This window comes from Canis lupus, chromosome 4 (genome assembly GCF_011100685.1).
Source record: "Canis lupus familiaris isolate Mischka breed German Shepherd chromosome 4, alternate assembly UU_Cfam_GSD_1.0, whole genome shotgun sequence".
Classification (NCBI taxonomy): domain Eukaryota; kingdom Metazoa; phylum Chordata; class Mammalia; order Carnivora; family Canidae; genus Canis; species Canis lupus.
Window position 1 is genome coordinate 76,113,295 of NC_049225.1, and position 20,533 is coordinate 76,133,827.

The window sequence follows — 20,533 nt, forward strand, 5'->3', positions numbered from 1 at the left end:
ATATCTGCCTACTGTTGAAAGCCAACTTGATTTTATACCTGAAATCAATTTGAGGCTAAATCTCAAAATAAGTCTGAGGGTCGTAGGGCTTAAGATTCTTTTTTGGCCCCACTCTTCATTTTTGAGTGGGTGTGGCCATGTTTTCTTCCAGAGACAACATGGAGAACTTACTTAGTTTCCACAGAATAGACTGGGATGGGAGCCATGTTTAATGTGTCACTGATCAAAGAAAGCAAGACTCTGGCAGTTATTCCAGTTTCTAATTGGTGGTTGAGAGTTGCCAAGCCTTCAGGGAATTTAATAAGGAATGAGAATTACAAATAAATGCTGTACTGTGCTCATGGCTTTTTCACTGAAAAGGTCACTCCTGTATGGGAGGCGAGATGTTTAATGGGGTCACATGCCCAGAAGCCTGTGTAGGCAGGGCAGGTAATGAGCTTGGTCCTTGCAGTGAACCAGAGACCCTCCACTTGAGTTAAGGGGAGCTGCTCCTCTGTGCCAGCCAGTTTGTGCCATGTGGGAATATGGGCCTGGTTTTGCCAAATATCCTGATTTCTCAGGGGAAGCCAGAGATTAGGATTTTTATGTGAGTCGTGACTTTTCTCAATTTCTAAATGTATGCATCTGCTTCAGATGTTAAAAAAAGACAGAGTTGCCCAGAGTCAGCTCATGTCCCACTAGTTTGTAACCTTTGAGAGTGGTGGTTCTCACACTTCTGATCTCAGCACTGTATACTCTAAAAAGCTATTGAGGATTTCAAAGACTCTCTGTTTATGTGGATTATATTGTTTGATATTTGCCATATGACAAATTAAAACAACATTTTAGTTTATTTTAGCAGTAAACTTACATGTCAGTATAAAAAATTTTTTATGAAAAATAGCTGTTGTTCAAAACAAAAACATAGAATTGCAGTGTTTTACAGTTTTGAAAATAGAAGACCACTGGATTCTTATATCTGCCTCTTTCTTCAGTCTGTTGTAATAGGCAGTATGGGCTTGATAGAAGTACATGAGGAAAATCCAGCCTCACACAGATCCATATTTGGGAAAAGGAGGAATATTTATTAGCCTTTTCAGATAATTGAGAATATTGTTCTTTGATGGTGCACCAAAAAAATGATAAGTGGTGGTTTCATAAAGGTTAATTGCATAAGGAATCTGAAAACATGATCAATGAATTTTTCATTCTTTGCTAAATTAAAATCCATGGGGTCTGCCTTGTATTTGGAATAGATCTTAAAACCTGCATGATTGTATGATATTACATAGTGGTCATTTGGGAATTGGGGTTATACAGATCATCCAAATATTAGCATGTTTCCTTCTATAAAAATCACATTCATTAACATCACTCTTGTCTCATCAGAAGAATCTGTATATTTTGGGAAGCAGTCTAGCAAGAGGTAGAGATTAGTTTCCTCAATTCTAAGTTTGTTTGTTTTAAGATTTTATTTATTTATTCATGAAAGACACAGAGAGAAAGGTAGAGACACAGGCAGAGGGAGAAGCAGGCTTTCTTCAGGGAACCTGATGCAGGACTTGATTCCAAGACCCCGGGATCATGACCTGAGCCAAAGGCAGATGTTCCAACTACTGAGCCACCCAGGCATCCCCACAATTATAAGTTTTGTTTGAAAGTTCAATATTTATCATTTTACCAGTTTGTCGGTTGTTTTCCTTGAAGAGATAGGGTCACTTCTTTCTTTTTTGTTTTTTTATTTTGGAGGATGAACGCTTGCCACATACCAAAGTCTGAACACCCATTGTTTGACTCTCACTTGTTCTTTGAATTCCATGAAGAGAACAGTTCATTTACCTCTCACCTCAGTCACATAAATGCTTTTCCTCAAGCTAAATGTTGTGCTTCAGTGCTTCCTTCCCACTTCATCACATAAAATATAAAGCATGCTAATATTAAATATTAATCTGTAATGGTCAAGATTAATAAAAATAATTTTTAGTCCTTCATTAAGGACATTCTCAAGTAAAACATTTTCTTTGCCTACGAGTGTATGGTAGCAAAGAATACATTGGTGGCCAGTGCTGTCTGATAGCAGTACCTTGACTAGGCCCAGGCACCAGCACGGCTTTGACATCATCAGTGCAAATGTCAACACAGTGAAAAGGACAAATTACCTCTTAGTATTATTCTCATACCACCCAAAAGGGTTTTGGGACCCCTGCCCTCTATCTATAGACCACATTTTGAGAATTGCTATTTTGGAAGAATGAAAACAAGGGTCTTCGTTCTTTAAGCCTTTCAGAGATGAATTGGGGAAAAGAAGGTGAGCTCTGTGGGAAGAGACAAAAGATCAATTGTCTATACGAGTGTGAGTAGACTGCCTTTCCACCGAGCGTTGTATGAAATTTAGATACTGTCTTCTCTCCAGGCCTTGAGGCTGAGAAAAATAGGTGTTCTGATGAGACCTGCTGGGGAGCCAGCAACATAACTTTGATAGAAACAGTGAGCAGGGGTTCTCACTTCTTAAATTTTTTTGTATTTATTTTTTAAGATTTTATTTATTCATGAGAAACAGAGAGAGGCAGAGACATAGGTAGAGGGAGAAGCAGGCTCCCTGCGGGGAGCCAGATGCAGAACTCGATCCCAGGACCCTGGCATCACAACCTGAGCCAAAGGCAGACGCTCAACCACTGAGCCACTCAGGATGCCCTTCACTTTTTTAGATATGTCCTGAAAGTTGTTGGTGGGGTTTACATGAATGGACAAGAGAAAAATATTATACAAGATGGAATTTACACATTTCCCCAGGGAACACAGAGCTCTCATGATACATAACATAAAATTTATCATTAATGGCACTTAGTGTATGCGTATTGTTATGCAACCATTACCACTTTACAGTTCCAGAACATTTCTGTATCTCCATGCTTTTTCATCCTGATTTTTCAGCTAGTGTACTTTTCTTTGCCTTTTCTTATTTTCAGTGACGACCTGCATCATTTGTAAGTTCAGGCATATCCATGCTGCCACTCTAGTGACTTTGGCCTCTGCCCTCTACTGTTCTCCAGTCCCTGAGTATTGATCTTTCTTGGCTGTGGAGCTAGTGAACATCCATAAAGATTATTCAAACCGAACAGCAGAGTATTACTTAATGAGATATGTGAAAGCCATATGTTACCTTGCCTCAATTGGGCCTTTCTTCTGTTCAGCAGTCTGTTGTTTAACTCCTTTTGGATCTTGTATCATTCTTCCCTAGGGCTGGTGTAAGCCATTTTTTTTCATTCTCTTTAAGTTTGTAATTCCATTCTTTTATACTGAGAGATGATGTTACCCTACTTCCATGGGATCTTAGACAACCAGTGACAAGACCTCCCTTGGCTTCTCCCTTCACTTCCATTGTTTTTCTCTGTGCTTCTGTTTGCTTCTCCTGAATCTAAACAGCTGCCTGGCTCTTGATTGGCTCTGCCCTTGCCTTGTCTGGAGCCTGCTTCTGTCAGTCGTCCCCTTGCCCCATGGATTTTTCCTGGTGTTCCGCTCTATCTGAAGGTACACTCAAGCCTCCCCCTGAAGAAGCCCCCCCTCTGTGAGTTAAGCTACTGCCTTGTTCTCCCTCCCAGAACTGACAAACATCTTTAAAGACTTGATACTAATTTTCCCTACTTGACTCTACTCATTTCTTCTCTTACCATGACCTTTGCTCCCTGCTCTGCTGACAGACCCTCCAGAAGTCAGCGGGCCTTGTACATCCCACCTCTCCACACCAGCACTGCAGGTGTCACACTGATTATGGTCTCAACCTTTTTTGTTTCTAAATTCTTGTCTTGTGTGGACACACTGTGCTCTCTTGGTCCTCTGACCTCCCTAATGGTTTCTTCCTTCTTACATTGCATTCTAGCTTCCACTTTGTAGGTGTTCCTCTGAAGCTCTGTCTTTGGCTATATTAAGAGAGATACCTTAAGATGATCAAGTAATGAATAAATTCTCCTTCCATTTTAAAAGTTAAACAGGATTAATAAGCAGTGATTGATGTCTGTTGTCAAGACATTTATATTAAGGGATACCTGAGTGGCTTAGTGGTTGAACATCTGCCTTCAGCTCAGGGCGTGATCCTGGATTCCTGGGATTGAGTCCCATATTGATCTCCCCATGGGGAGCTAGCTTCTCCCCCTGCCTATATCTCTGCTTCTCTCTGTGTGTCTCTCATGAATAAGTAAATAAAATCTTTTTTTTTTTTTTAATCTTTATTTATTTATGATAGTCACAGAGAGAGAGAGAGAGAGGCGCAGAGACACAGGCAGAGGGAGAAGCAGGCTCCATGCACCGGGAGCCCGATGTGGGATTCGATCCCGGGTCTCCAGGATCGCGCCCTGGCCCAAAGGCAGGCGCCAAACCGCTGCGCCACCCAGGGATCCCCTAAAATCTTTAAAAAAAAAGACATTTATACTAAGACACCAGACAGAAATTATACCTATTACACATGCTTTTTGTTAAATTCCAATGAGAAGTCTGTCTTTCACCAAGAATTTTGCTTATTTTCTGTTTATTTTTTCAAATAGAGAACAGTAAGGGAATTGCCTCAGAGGAAGTGAGACCGGTATGGATGTACCTGCAAAAGAAAATGAGCTATTGATGGTTGAATATCACCAAGAGCCAACTCTTTCTACCCCAGGAGGAGAGATCAAAAGGATAAAGGACACATAATTTCTTAGAACCTGTCACCTAGTCATAGCTTAGAGTGTCTCCCCTTTTATCCAAGTGAGCTGCACCAACTAGGGGGACAGGATTGCTTAGGCTTTCAAAATACTGCCACCATTGGCAGAGGGCTAGGAACTGTCTGGTAGTTTCTGTACGTTGCTTAGCATGACACTGAAAAGGAGGGGAAGGCAGCAAAGGGCACTTTGAGTTGTCTCAGTGTCCTAACACTTCCAACCTCATTGAATCTTAAAAAGTCGGAGTACGGCTTGGCCCTGAGAGGAGAGTCCTTGCTTTTCAGCATTTCCTTTAGTTCTGTGTTTCTCTGTCTTCACTCCCTGGGTCGGGGTGTCCTATCTTCCACGTCAGCTGGCAGCCAGCTGCCATGTCCAGATCCCCAGTCTTGCCTTCCCCTCCTAAACTTGTAACCCCCATCTAATATGCCTTCTGGATATCTGCACACAGCTGTCCTATTGGCACTGGACGCCTAATATACCCAACATTGATCTGTCTTCTTCCCCTGAAACCCCAAACCACTTCCGTTTCCTGGCTTTCTGAGTTAGTGTGGAGTATCACCTGGATTGTGTGCTGATCTTGAACCTCATGGCCCTGGCTTCTGCTGCTAGCATGGCCAGTGTGTGGTTTATACCATTCATTGCAGATGAGTAGCACATGGTACCGTCTTTGGGTAGCAGAATTATAAAAGGCATCTTCTTCCTCTCGGTTTACCTTCGAGCTAAGGCTGAGGACTTGGTCAGCAGAGCGGCTGCTGGGCTATAGCCATTTTCAATGCTTAACCAGGCCTTTATAGAGCACAAAGTCCACAGGTGTACTCACCTGCCCCAACCAGCCTTGCCCTCTCCTCCACCCCCAGCTCCACCGACAGATTACTTTGTCCCAAGATTAGTTCTTACTTCCTTCTGTTCCTGCAAAACAGCAAACAAACAAAAACTCCCACCATAGCCAGAAAAGTGCCTGCACACCTGAACCTATCACGTACGGTCATTTATATGATTTCTTCCTCTCTTGCCTTCCTTTGTTGTTCCTTGAAATTCTCTTCTCCCATTTACCACATCCTACCTTTCATTATGTTTGTAAATTTATTTCCCTTGGGAGTATAAACTCCTCGAAGGCAGACACAGTATCTTAGCACTTTTCACATCCCCTTTGTATATAGCGCAGTGCCTGGCGTGTACGGGTTGTTGAGGAGCCAGCTTTCTGTTCTTTCCAGGTGAACTTTCTCTGCTGACAGGGACTGCCCCCTTCTTGCCACCCAGCTAGAGCACGGCGTCTAGTCAGAATGCTGCAACCTTTAAGTGTAGCTAGAGAAGGTTATTTGGTTCTCCAAGCCTCAGTTTGTTGCTCTTGATGGGGCTACGGATCATAGCTGTCTCAGAGCGTGACTGTGAGAATCAAATGGGTTAATTGAGTAAAATGCCTGACAGAGCAAGCTGCGCTCCAGTGAGAGCTACTGTGCTAATAATGGTGGTGATGCCATTGTCCAGGCTCCCAGCACGAGAGCCAAGTCAAGAGGGATATGTTAGACCATAGGCGAGGCTGAGTGTGCTTGTCTTGACCTGGTTTGTTTTAAGACTAAATCAGTGTTTTTCATTGTACATAGTTACTCTTGGGCTTAACAAAGTTGAATATATCCAGCCATTTCTTACTGAGGTTAAACATTTCCCTGTATGAATTTAAATGCTAAGCTTACCTGACTCCTGCTGGATTGTGTATGACTGAAAAACCTGTATTCCCCTTTGCAGATATGGTGCTGGTCCTGCCACAATGGATGTGCCCTTTTGAAAATGTCAGCACTGCCCAAAGAACAGGATGATGGCAGTTTACAAATCCAAAAGAGCTTCTTGGATGGGTCAGTACTAGTCTACATATTGTTACCAATTAGCTTAGTTCTTGTTTTCCCAGAAGCAGGGGAACAGTTCTTAATAGTACATTCACTCCTGTTTACCTGCTAAGTTAATGCTCAAGAATACCACATAAAGTGGTTGTTTTCTTTTTTTTTTTAATTTTTATTTATTTATGATAGTCACACACACAGAGAGAGAGAGAGAGAGGCAGAGACACAGACAGAGGGAGAAGCAGGCTCCATGCACCGGGAGCCCGACGTGGGATTCGATCCCGGGTCTCCAGGATCGCGCCCTGGCCCAAAGGCAGGCGCTAAACCGCTGCGCCACCCAGGGATCCCAAAGTGGTTGTTTTTAATAACCTTGAAAGGAGGGACACGTGACTGGCTTGCTGGTGGAGGATGCCACTCTTGATCTTGGGGTCATGAGTTCAAGCCCCACACTGGGTGTAGAGATGAAACTTTGAAAGGATAACAGTATAACATAATCATTAAGAATGTCAACCACATTGTTTCTAGAGATGCACACCAAAGTATTTAGGGGGTAGTGGCATGATGCCTATAGTGGTAACATTGGTCAGGTCTAGCTCATGGCCTATGTCACTGTCCTTTAATACTTTTGAAAAATTTCAAAATATTAAAAAAAAATTTTTTTCAAAATATTAAAAAAAACCCAAAGTGGGTAAATTAAAAACAGAAAAGAAGAAGACTTTGAAGTTATATTGCCTTAGGTTCAAATCATGGCTCTTTCAGTTTATAATCTTCATGATCTTGGGCCAGCAAGTGCTCTACATGCTTCCTTTGCTGACTGGGAACGACAGTCCTATGCTAGTCCTGTAAGTGCTCAGGACAAATAAACTATTTCTAATTCACATCTACTTTTCTTTTTTTTTTTTTTTTCCACATCTACTTTTCTAATCTCATGTTACTTTTTGATCCCTAGAATTTACAAGACCATCCACAGGCCACCCTATGAAATTGTTAAAACTGAAGACCTGTCAACCAACTTCCTGTCCTTGCAGGACATCCAGACTGCATACTCTAAATTTAAACAGCTGTTTCTGATAGGTGAGAAGAATGCTGAGCAAAATCTTTCTGTCACATGGGGAAGAACATGCCATGTGGATCAGGTGAAAGTTGGTGCCTTTTCCCTGGGCTCCGTATGCACCAGGGGCTCCTGGCCATGAGGGTTGGTGTCATGGCATGGAGGACTGGTGGCCAAGAGGCCGTGTTGTTGCCACATCCGCCCCCCCATTTTTCTCCAGGCTTTTGCCCCCCTGCCCTTTCTCATGGCCATGAGCACAGGCCCACCTCTTTTCTATCTCCATCTCCAGCACCCCAGGTGTCCAGAGATGAACATGGGCTTCTCCCTTTAAAAGTTGTGTAACTGTGCAATACCGGCATCCACAGGCTGTCTCACAGTGACTTAGAAAAACGAAGGGTCTGTTTATTTTCATTGGTGGTTTTTTGAATGGACCCTCCCACCCCCACCCTAAGTGAAAACATCTCTTTTTCCTTCTGATTAAGCAGAAATGGACAGTGTAGGAAATGAAATATGCACATCCCAGCCACCCCCACTTCCCTGCCCAGGCTGCCCACTGTGAACAATTTAGGACTGGAATCCTGGTTAACCTGTTCAGTTACCTGTTCTCGTTCTTCAGTGAGTCTGTATTACCATCTGAGATTAGTCACACTTACAGGTAATTTTTCCTAACTTGGATTTCATAGCCTAACAAATTCCATCTATTTGAGGATTCATTCATTCAGCCACCATTTATGGCATTTCCATCATAGGCACTGACTATGGAGACGTTTGAGATAAAGATGAATACGATACCTGGGGAAACAGCAGTGTCCACTTCTAATGAGAACACATTGCGTTGTGTGTTATAAAATAGATTTATAAAAAGCAGGGACTTGGCAGAGAGTCCCTTTTGCACTAGTCCCATTGCACTAGTTCATTGGTTTTGGGGGTCTTTTGAGGGGGGTAGGTAGGTTTTTTGGTTTGTTTTTTGCAAATCTTAAATTTTGGGTGCTCTACACATTCAGAGAAACTTCTCCAGTAACAGACTATAAAAAGGATCCCTGAAAAGTAAAGTGGTCCCTGCTCTAGCTGTTGCAGGACTGTGCTTCTACACTTCATCCTCATCTTCCAGGACTTGGAGAAGCGTCTGCCTTGTCACTGATTTGAGTTTGCAGCTTTGACATGTATCAGACATCCATGAAATGCAGGGCTCTCTTATCAAGGTGGGGGGATGAGGGGTAGGAGCGTGCAAGGAAAATGTGTTCATGTATTTAGGGTTCTAACAGAAGCCAGGTCTCTCCCTTTGGCCGGCCGAGTCCAGATCACTAGTAGGAACAGTATAGGGCACTATTTTCTGCCTAAAACATGTTACTCTCCCTGTTGAGTTCTAAGGTAAACTGTGACTTTATAGACATACTGTGGGGTACTTTTTATTTGAGCAGTAGATATCCAAAAAATCCATTTTTGACTGCTACCTCCTTCCTGGGGCATAGAGTTCAAACACCATTTCAGCCGAAGTCTGGAAATGTCCTTTTCTTAAAAGCGGAGATCTGTGCTTGGATTCTACAGTCCAGGTCTGAGACTGACTGAACAGCAGGCTTGGGTAGCATGGATTTTGCGTGGCAGATGTGTCAGGGAACAGTGACCTAACTTCTTACTCTTTTTTTTTTTTTTTCAGATAATAGTACGGAATTTTGGGACACAGATATAAAATGGTTTTCTCTGTTGGAAAATAGCAGTTGGCTTGATATAATCAGGTATTTTAAGCTATTCTTTTGCTCATGAATTTTATGGTTCTCTGATTCAAAGTAGTGAAGCAAATTGACAATTAATTTATATTTCACAGTTAATGGTTCTTAGATCATATGTTCTATTCAGGGCTCAGCTGGATTTTACATGTTATGTGTTCTGTGCTCATTTGATCTGAATTTTTGGACATACTACTGCTCACTAAGAGATCTCTGTAGGCTCTACCTGAGGCATGGAAAGACTGCAGAGGAGGGGGCAAGGCAACCCAGGATCCTAACCGAAGCAGCTGGCCTGGCCTCCAGGCAGGAACCAGGACTGCCAGGGGGAGGGATGTTGATTTTTTACTGAATACCTTTCTGAATTATGTGTCTCGTGTATATTACCTGTTGAAAAAAAATAATATCATTTTTCTCATAATTTCATGATTAATCTCAATTAGTCATTTTGGGTTTGGGAATTAGATTGAGATTCCTGGAGACAGAATTACATTCCCTTCCCTACTGCATATTTTGAATAGCTCCCCTCTGTTGCTGTTAAGTAGTAGAGAGGGTGAAGGGAAGCACAGAACACAATGGTGACCAGGGGTGTGAGAATAGCTCCAACCCTAGGATTCTTTTGAGGAAAGAGAAGAATTCTTCCCTTGACCTGGCCTGGAATCTCTCTCTCTGTTCTGCCAATAAGGTGTGTGAAAAGGAGTCTCAGCCCTGCAAACACTTACTAACAAATACCTGTTGAAGAGCCTGGTGCATGTCCCATAATTGGTGTTTTTGTTTTTGTTTTTTGTCCTGTAATTTGAATGTATTATTGTAAACGGTGATAAATGTCATACAGAAAAGAACACTTCATTATGTGGGGTAGGTAGAGAAGGTTGAGCATCTCTAACCAAATGAAGAGTCGCTACGAAGGCACCCCTGCTGCAGGCAGACAACAGCGTATGTGAAGCCCCTAGTTATAAGTCAAGAAAAATCAAAGCTGTTAAAGGAATAGTGTGGAGAGAGAGAGAGACAAAAGAGATTTCTGGGCATATTGGATCTTATCAGCCACACTGACATGTTTGGAAGTGACCTTGAATTAAATGATGTGGTCTGGGGCACAATTTCCGATGTGGGCATTGGCGGGTCTTACTAGGACTCGCGGGCCAGACTTAGGCGTGAGTTCTCAATAAGAGTTTGTAGTTGAGAAGTCACCTGGGAACATTTTAACATCAATTTTGGGATTTCCTTCTGAAAATTTTCAGTTTCTAATTAGCAAATGAAGTGTCTTGAATATCTGAATAGTGTAAATGGTAATTTGCTTCTTTTCTGTCTGGAGGATTTCAAGTGGAAAAACCAATGAGATTGTGTCCCTTAGTCTTCAGTTTTCTGTCTCTAAACTTCTCATCGTTTCCATGAGGAACCATCAGGAACTAACACCCCTTTTCTTGTCTCTTTCTAATTTAGACGTTGCCTGAAAAAAGCAATAGAGATTGCAGAATGTCTAGAAGCACAAAACATGAACGTTCTTCTTTTAGGTAATATATTTAAAGCAACAAAGAGTGGTTTTCATTTTCTTTCACTCAAGACTCAATTTCTGTACTCACAGCTTTATGGAATTGGAATTGTCTAATAAAAGGAGTGAGCTTGTGTAGAAATCCCTCCCATTCTTTTCTATCCTGACCTTGGAATCCTTTGTGTTTGAGGTCAGTGTTATGGTTTAAAAATAAATACTTCATTTAGAACTTGGCAGATCTGTTTGCAGCCCAAGAAGGAATTGTTTGGTATCTTCACCAAAGCTCACATTTCCAATGCTTTGGGTTTTGTTTTATATTAACTTGGTTGAAGTTAAAATCTTTTGATAATTCCTTTTCTATAAAGTAACCTGTGGCTGGTTTAACTGTTATTTTTATATATACCTTTGTGTTTGACAACCTTGTGCAGTTGCCCTTGAAACTTTGTGGGTCATGAATTCCTTTTCCTCAGTGGGCTTAATTAACATGCTTAACATGCTGACAGGACATAAACATTCAGAATGTGTAAAAATAGGTATAAACTGCTTTTATTTATTTGTGTATTTATTTATTTTTAAAGATTTTATTTATTTATTCATGAGAGACTCAGAGAGAGAGAGAGAGAGAGAGAAAGACACAGAGACACAGGCAGAGGGAGAAGCAACCTCCATGCAGGGAGCCCAATGTGGGACTCGATCCCAGGACTCCGGGATCACGCCCTGAGCAAAAGGCAGATGCTCAACTGCTGAGCCACCCAGGTGTCCCCAAACTGCTTTTATTTAAAGCCTCTGGCTGGAATTGGTTAGATCTGCACTAGAATATTATATTTGCTGTTTAGAATATTTTCAGCTCCTTATAAACTGCACTTCCAATTCAGTAGATCCCCTCAGGCTTTTGCCTTGCTCTGATGCACTCCGTGACTGCTGAAATTTAGCCTCTGTGGGCAGGTTGGAAAATGAGTCTGCCTGGGGCTTCTGTTCCACCTGAAACTGGCTTAGTGACTTCAATTTTAAGACATTTATTGAGCACCTGCCGTGTGCAGAGTTCTATAATTCTGCCATCTAGAAGTTTACAGCCTAATGAGAGAGTTGACCTGAGCACATAATTGAAAAATACCTACCCACCAGTGGCAGAACAGAGTACTGAGTAACTGGTGCAAAGGAGGAAGGATAGAGATTGGAGTCTGAGAGCAGAAGTACCCAGGGCCAGACTGAACCACTGAGAGTTCCATAAAACGAAATCTGAATCTTTGGCTAAGGTATGAGAAGTCACTCACTCCCAGATGGATGACTAAGTTGTCTCATCTGAAATCTCATTTTCTAGCCCCTCTTCCTGTTACTAATGACGTACTATTTATATGCTTCAGATGCAAGAAGGAAGATCCACTTAAAAATGAAACTTGTTTCAAAAACCAGTAGCACCCCATAGACCAAACTCTGGTTCTTTTAAATCCACATGTTCCCTTAATTTAGACTTGTCGTTTAGAAGATAAAGAGAAGCACAAGCATAAGCCTGGATTGTAAACCGTGCCTCACAGTTACAGGGTCAGAATGAAAGAGTTTTCACAGTGGAAACACCTTACCTACTTACTACCTCATTTTCAAGTTTCTCTAAGTGCACTGCTACTAGCACCGTCATCCTCATGGACATTTTTAAATAGCAACTTGAGTTGTACTTCTTTTTGTAAAGAGGAAACCATGGGGGTGTAGACCCTACCTTTTAGGATCTGAAAATTCTAAGGCAGGTTCATGGATGGTAGTATGCTTTCATTTGCTGTGAGTCATGAATGCACATGAAGCAAGCGTGTGAGCAGAATTTTTGTCATCCAGGTTTTTGTACGGTGTGCTCAGGGGTGGGTGCATGGAGGTGGACCCAAAGGTGTTTCTCCTCCGGGTGACACAAAGGGCAGCAGGCACCTCTGTGCTCTCAGCCCGAAGCAGAGAGAATTGTGGAGGTGGGAATTAGGGATCCAGAGATCTTAAATTTCCTCCAGAGTAGAGGCAATGGAGAAATCGGGAATGGCAGAAAGGAGCTCTGAGCCGAGTCTGAGAAGCAGCTGCGTCTTGGAACAGTGGGTCCGGTGAGGACTTCTGCTTTGACACAGCAGCTGGAAGAGGTTGAGCTGGTCTGTGAGGCCCAGAAGACCCCCCATCATGTGGATTGTTCTGCTCTCATTGTGTGGCACCCCAGGATGCCCCGTGCTGACCGGGGATTTGGCAGGCCGCATTTTATTCATTCTGTTAGCAGATACATGCTTAGTGCCAGAGTTTGCCGGAACCTGTATGAGTCTGGCCAGAGCGGTTTGTCTCTCAGGCTGAAAACACTGCCTTGTTTCCCTCTGGCCCTTGCCTCCAGGGAAGTAGGGCTTACCTGCCAGTAGTGGGCAGACTTTGGTTTGGGGAGCCCTGCTCTTAATTGTGCGGGTATGAGTGCTCTTTAAAAAAAAAAAAAAAAAAGATTTTATTTATTCATGACAGAGAGAGAGAGACAGGCAGAGGGAGGAGAAGCAGGCTCCGTGTAGGGAGCCTGATGTGGGACTCGATCCCTGGTCTCCAGGATCAGGCCCTGGGCTGAAGGCAGCGCTAAACCGCTGGGCCACCAGGGCTGCCGGGTGCAAGTGCTCTTTGCAGCTTTTAGTAATGTCATGCTCTCCTGCCTCTCTCTGCTGGTGCTGGGGCCCCTCCCAGAGGAGAATGCTTCAGACCTCTGCTGCCTCATTTCCTCTCTGGTACAAGTGATGATGGACCCCCACTGCAGAACCAGGGTTGGTTTCCAGAGCCTTGTCCAGAAGGAGTGGATCATGGGCGGCCACTGTTTCCTGGATCGCTGCAACCACCTCCGTCAAAGTGACAAAGAGGAGGTGAGTGTCCACCTCACAGAAGTGCCTGGTCTCTTACTTAATACTCACCTTCACATGGAGGGTTACTGCTTGCAGAGTGTGCGCCTATGGGCGTGTTAGGGAGGCTGTGTTCCCCTTACTCTCTGAGGATTCTGAATTCTTTAAGCAGTATTGAAACCCTTCCCCAAGGAAAGGGAGGTTAGTAAGCATATTCAGATCCCTCTCTTCTAAATTGTGTACACCAAGGGTGGATATTTATTTCATGGTGGGAATAACATTGACTTATAAACCTTAAAAATGAATTCAGAGAGACTCCCACAGTTTCTGTTAAATTAGGCTTTGCAAAAAAAAAAATGAATATCCAGTATACAAGTTTCTTACAGAAAATATATGCTAGTACATAAATCTTTTTAGACTAAAGCATGGGGTTAGTTAATGCCATCCGTTACCAGGACCTCCTTGGCGGTGTGTGTCCACTGTGTACACCACTCTTCTGCTTCTGGCCATGTGAATTGCTCCACGCCCGGACCCTGAATTCTAGGCATCGGAAAGTTAGCGCTATTGTTTAGGCCCCTTAGACTTCCCAGATTGTGGTGTACTTACCTCAGCTGCAGCTGTGCAAACTCCTTTGGCCGCATTATTAATGACTGTGGAAGGGAAAATGAAAACAGGTGAACTTTCTTTAATTAAGTCACCTGCGAAGTTCCCGTATTCTAGAAGCAGGACTCCTGGTGCTCTTACTCTAGATAATAAACATTGCTTGCGGTGGGGAACAGCCTGGCGTAGCATGCTATGGGAATGGAGAACCCATGGCTCCTGCCCTCCACGTCTTGGTGTGTTCCTGGAAGACCCCAGCTTCTCTAGCTAGGCCTTGAGGTTTCTTTCAGGCCTGGTCTCTGCTCATCTGTGTCCCATCAGGCTAAAGGGAAATCACAATTTTCAGTCTTGGAATGGACTTTGTCTTTCTGAGGAACTTGGCAAGGTTAGTGGGACTCAAATAACATGATGGGCAGAGAGAGCAGATACTTTGTCGAGAAGAGTAGGTTTTGGGTATCTCGAGAAAGTGAGCACTGACAGGTACCACGTCCAGGGGGATGTAAGTCCAAGAGCCCATCCAGTCTGATCTACTTTCACCCAGCTTTTGGAGAAGTTGTCCAAACTTTCCGAGCCCATTTTCCTGATTCTACAATAAGGTTCAGATATTTTCCACTCTGTTTAAATGCTTCATTGAGCCAAAAAATGAGGGGTGAAAGTTGTTATATAAACATTTCTTAGCATCTCAACATCAACATGTTGGAGTTGTTGATTTTTCTTTTTTCTTCTAATATGTGACCACTTTTATTTCATTTCTTAAATTTTTAAAACTTATTTTCATTAAAAAATTTTTAAGTATATTTTTAAAGATTTATTTGGGTGGGGGCGCAGAGAGAGAAAGAGTGCTCATCCCAAGCAGACTGCACTGAGCAGGGAGCCTCACGTGGGTCTTGATCCCACGAACCATGAAACTATGAAATGAGCCGAAACTAAGTCAGTTGCTTAACTGACTATGCCACTCAGGTGCCCCAGTCTCTTAAATTTTTTAAATTGTATTTTTATACTTTAGTTGACACCATATTGGAGTTTTAAAGGAAAATTCGGTGGTCTGCTTTGTGATATGATTGGTACAGCCCTGGATTTGATTCATAAACTGGATTCCCGACTCCTGTCTCTCTTAGCTGCATGAGGTCTCAGCAGCCTCCATAAGGGAGAGGCTGTGACTTGGCTTGTCTTACCCACTGATAGGATCACTGGCGACTCAGAAGGATAAATACTTTGTGAATAACAAAGCACCCTAGAAAACTATCTCTACCATTACAGACTCACCTCTGGCTAGCTAATAAACGAGGCTATCAGTTAAAAACATCTGTGCCAAAAAAAAAATCTGTACACTTGTGAAAAAAGCTTAGAAACTCACTTTTGCTGCTTCTGCCTTGTTTCTCATCCTTTCTTCTGCACCATCAGTGGTGGGGGTGGAAAAAGGAATATTGACAAAATATTTTGAGTACAGTTTTTTGGTAATCTACAAATGAGAAGAATGGAACTCTTTTGGTGGGGAGGTAACAGTTTCACTTAACTGGGGTTCGAGTGTTCCCTATCATCAAAATCAGTTGCAAGTGTTCATCTGTCAGTGCTTAATCGATAGTGAGATTTTACATACTTCATCTTTGAAATATCTTTTACACAGATCAATACTGCCAAATACTGATACTAATCTACAGGCATGTGACTTCAGTTGAGCATATCCATTGCTTTGACTGGGGCGGAGTCTACTCTGTTTCCCAGAGAAGGTAGTGCTCAGAGATGGTTATTGTACGACTGTTGAGATGGCTGCCCCTTGGGATAGCTGGCCCTGGACTTTTAGTGCCTACTCAATAATATGTATCTTGTTTTCACATAGGTTCCCGTGTTCCTGCTGTTCTTAGATTGTGTGTGGCAGCTGGTGCACCAGCATCCCCCAGCATTTGATTTCACGGAGACTTACTTGACTGTTTTGTCAGATAGTCTATACTTACCTATTTTTAGCACCTTCTTCTTCAATTCGCCTCATCAAAAAGATATTAACATGGTAAGAGTCCCTCTTAGGAACCTGTGTATTTTTTTTTAAAAGATTTTGTTTATTTATTTGACAGAGAATGTGCGCACAAAGTGGGGGTGGGGCAGAGGGTGAAGCAGATACCCCACTGAGCAGGGAGTCCAACACAGAGCTTGATCCCAGGACCCTAAGATTATGACCAGAGCCAAAGGCAGACGCTTAACCGACTGAGCCACCCAGACGCCCCTCGGAACCTGTGTATTAAAGAAGCCCTGGCTCACAAGTAGTTGCAGTAGTTTGGATGATAAATGTATTTCTAGAACACTAAGTACATACTGGGCCTTGTTTTGAGTGCTTCCTGGGTTTTGATCATTCTCAGAGCCCCCTGTGAGGTCTACATGCTTATCCCTGAGGAGCTGAGGCACTGAGAGGATGAGAAACTGACCCAAGGCCACACAGCAAATATTGGAGCTGGGAGCAAGTATTGGAGCTGGGGAATTATGGAAAATTAAAAGTTGTTCTTTGTAAAGATGGCCAGGCTTCTCTTCCATTTACCTGATGCCTGGAGTTCCTCTGAAGAGAATAGAGACAGGCAGAGCAGGGAAGCTAGACTTTTGCTTGCCATCTGAAGCTCCTTTAGCTGCTCTTGAGGCCTTGCTCCTGGGAGTTTTACTTTCTAACCAAGCTTAATGCTGCCAGCCTCCAGGTTTGCTTCAGCTGGCCCTTTGGAGCAAATTCCTCAGTGAAGGGGCCCAGAACCTGGACCTCTGGTCACACAGCCCCAGTTCCAAATCCCAGCCTATCGCCCACCAGCATCAAGATCTTAGGCAGTTTAATTCAGTTTTCTGAGCCTCCGTTTCCTCGAGTCTAAAATATGAGAAATAGTGACCTCACAAGGTTGTCGTGAAAGTGCCTATCAGTGGCTGGCACATGGCCCACTGGAATGTAATGTGACCTTCTTTCCTCTCTCCCTACCCAGAACCTTAAGTGAACAACTACTGACAGCCATACGTAACCTTTAAAAATGAGGGACCGGGATCCCTGGGTGGCGCAGCGGTGGGATCCCTGGGTGGCGCAGCGGTTTGGCGCCTGCCTTTGGCCCAGGGCGCGATCCTGGAGACCCGGATCGAATCCCACATCGGGCTCCCGGTGCATGGAGCCTGCTTCTCCCTCTGCCTGTGTCTCTGCCTCTCTCTCTCTCTCTCTCTCTCTCTGTGAGACTATCATAAATAAATAAAAATTTAAAAAAATAAAAAAATAAAAAAAAATAAAAATGAGGTTACCCATGAGTGTTTGGTCTCCAGTCAGGAGTGCCCTTCTGGGGCCCGTCCCTCAGCATTGTGTTCGCTTTCCTCAGCTTTCCCTGGAAGCCATCGTGACCTGTGCTTGTTTTGGCAGGGTAGGGAACACCAGGATACACAGAGCAAGCCTTTGAATCTGCTCACCGTGTGGGATTGGTCTGTACAGTTTGAACCCAAAGCCCAGATGTTGCTCAAAAACCCTCTTTATGTGGAAAAGCCAAAACTGGACAAAGGCCAACGGAAAGGAATGCGTTTCAAAGTAAGGTGACCCCCTTTATCTGCCCAGAGATCCCCGTGTATGTAAGGATAAAAGTTACAGATGGATTCCGCAACCAGTCTCAAAGTCAGGACTCATGGGCTGCCAACTGTCAGGGCCTGTGAGAACCCTTTGCTTTCAGTACATCAGCCTTTCCCCTGCTGAGACATGGCCATCTGCCGATTGTCCCTGACGATGTCACTGCCAAGGCAGTTGTGCTGCACCGGATGGTGTGTACCCACTACCTGAGTCTGGTTAGCAGGGTAAAAGGAGTATTGATTGTGGGTTTTGCTCTGTCTGTACCGGCTCATGTCTTCAAAAGCAAGACCTTTCTTCATGAGATTCAGCTACAGTTTTTTTCTGTTAAGAGCTATACTCTGTCTAGCATGATTCCCCCCGCCCCAGGTTGATGTGGCGCAGGAGCAGCCACAGATGGCACATAAGCACATGGGCACGGTGGTGTCCAGTAGTCACAGCAATAGGCACCAGGCCTGATTTGGCCATGGGCTGTCATTTGCTGACCTGTGCCATAAACCCAAAGTGTCACATTATTTGGATGTCCCTTCATATACTTATTACTGATTGTACTAGGTATGAAAACCCCAAAGTCCCTAAAGGATAAACAATTTCCATGGCATCTCCCAGCTCTGTCTCCTGGCCCAGAGTTTCCCCCCCACCAGACGCCACAAAGGAAAGCGGTGGTGAATCCCAAGTCAGTGTGTATCTCTGTCTTCTCCACTGCCCTACTTCTGATCCCACCTGCTGTCCAGGGAGTCTGGCCGGTCCTGGTGTGGGGGGTGCTCCATTCTAAAGAGGCTTGGCGGCCAGGTGAGCCAACCCCTGCATTTGCAGATGATGCCAGCTGCTGAACAACTTAGAACTGTTGCTTTACTCTTTCAAGGGTCCTCAGGGCCAGGGTGGATGTTTCCCTTCCCAGTTTAGTCTCTTGCCTGCCAGCTGGACCAGAACTGTCCTGAGCCCCAGAACAGCTTGGCCTGAGGTCAGTTTTTCTTCGGTGTGCTGTGCCCCCTGGTGGCTGCATGCACACTTCTCACCTGTTCAGGATTACAGAACTGTGCTGGGCGGGAGAGGTGTGGAACCTCAGAGACAGAGAGGCCTAATCCCTTATTTTGCATGGGAGGAAACTGAGGCTCCCCTTTGGAAGACTGGATTTCATTTTTGTGCTCAGATCCAGTTTTTCTGAGTGTCCCTTCTCGTAATCAGGAGCAGATGGCCTAGGCTCCAGGAGCTGACTGGCGCAAGAGGTTTGAGCCAAAGTGGTGGAGAATCTCAGGTTGTATTAGCTACAGCAGACCTGGGGCTGGGACAACAAGGAACTTTGAAGCCTTTGTGTTAGGACATCATGTGTCGAGCTTAGGGCCCCTTGTTAGTGGGCCAACGGACTTGGAGAAGTTCTGTAGAAACTAAAGAGGCTGTGGCTGACCAGCATGAAGCACTCCTTTTTAATTACTGTTCGATGCTGTGGGGCCTGCTTGGGCTTGCAGTCTCAACCTCAACCCTCAGCCTCGACCAGGCATGCCACTGCCACCCTGCCCTTCTCGAACCCACCGTTTGCATAGGGGTTGAGGGTAGGGGCTTCCAAGACAACTGAAATTCTGTTAAGAGCCCAGTCTCTGGAGCCAGACTGATTGTGTGTAAAACGACCTTCAGCACTTTCTAGCTGGGTCTTTGTGTATTCCTAACCTCTGCCCCTTAGTTTCCTCATTGGTAAAACGGGGCAGTAACAGCGACTCCGAGAATTGGCCGAGTCCATGCATGTAAAGCGCTGAGCACAGAACGTGGCAGGCGGTAAACATGTAGCGGCTGTTAGCTTCCACCTGCCTTCCGCGGTCCCCAGCCCAGACTAATTCCCCTTGGTCCCTGGGGAAGAGAGAGGCCGAGCTGCTGACTCCTGGCCTTCAGCTCTCTTGTCCACAGCCTGAAAGGCAGAAGTCCTGGTCAGCTCTCAGTTGTGGCATTGTGGGTGGTTTCCCTTTTCTTCTTTATATTTTTGTTGTTACTCTATATTCCATAACAAAGAATGCTTTTTTTTTTTTTTTTTTTTTTTCCCCTCTACAAGGAAGAACCAGTGCAGGAATATATTAGAGAGTTGTAGGGCTAGCCTGCCCATAAAACTCATGACTGTTCTTATTTCAAATGAACACCTCAGGAGCAAAAGAGCTGGGTAGAAATGCGTCTCCCCACATTGCTGACCTCTCCGTTGGGCCCCAGGAGTCCTTGTAACCTTTTACCTCCTTACCCATCTTCACAGCCCCTTCCTGGTGCTCCTCAGTTTAGAACACCTTGCTTTGGCTACAGGTAGAATTACTGAGGAGGGAAATAATGTAAATGCTGTCACGTTTTCTGCCCTGGGCAGCTTGTCAGGTGAGAACATCTGGCCCACTTAGTTCCTCAGATTCCTTCTGCTCCCACCTATCTCTTTGTCCAAAAGAATCTCTGTGACATAAGCCTAAACTCCCACTGGATGCCTGACAACCTACAAACATGGTTCATTGAAGCCACAAGATCTGCAGGTAGTCAGCACTTCTTCCTCCCAGGTGTTCAAAGCTTTCTCAAAGAAGAAACATTTTGCTTTCTTCAAAAAATGAATAGGCCTCACATTCAGACCCCCCTAAACTGGAGGTCCATCTTGAGTTAAGCTTGTTCTTTTTTTTTTTTTTTTTTTTTAAAGCTTGTTCTTTAAGAGTACTTAGCGTGCCCCTGCCCGGAGAGGAGGGAGTAGAAAGCTTCTCTTCCTGTCACAGCTCACCTTTATGCACAGCTCCTTT

At 44.1% G+C, this 20,533-nt stretch overlaps 1 protein-coding gene across 2 annotated transcripts in view; it reads left to right on the forward strand.

Annotated features, from left to right (window-relative positions):
- The window catches only part of MTMR12 (myotubularin related protein 12), a 73,363-nt gene that overhangs the window by 49,639 nt on the left and 3,191 nt on the right, over positions 1-20,533 (forward strand). Inside the window, exons 9-16 of one of the 2 annotated variants that reach the window (XM_038535402.1) lie at positions 6,420-6,526; positions 7,461-7,585; positions 9,220-9,298; positions 10,730-10,800; positions 13,464-13,636; positions 16,053-16,220; positions 17,586-17,747; positions 18,646-18,744. In XM_038535402.1, the coding sequence (XP_038391330.1) occupies positions 6,420-6,526; positions 7,461-7,585; positions 9,220-9,298; positions 10,730-10,800; positions 13,464-13,636; positions 16,053-16,220; positions 17,586-17,747; positions 18,646-18,744 (984 nt within the window). The remainder of the gene's footprint in view (positions 1-6,419; positions 6,527-7,460; positions 7,586-9,219; positions 9,299-10,729; positions 10,801-13,463; positions 13,637-16,052; positions 16,221-17,585; positions 17,748-18,645; positions 18,745-20,533) is intronic. The other variant, XM_038535403.1, reaches the window with a different exon arrangement.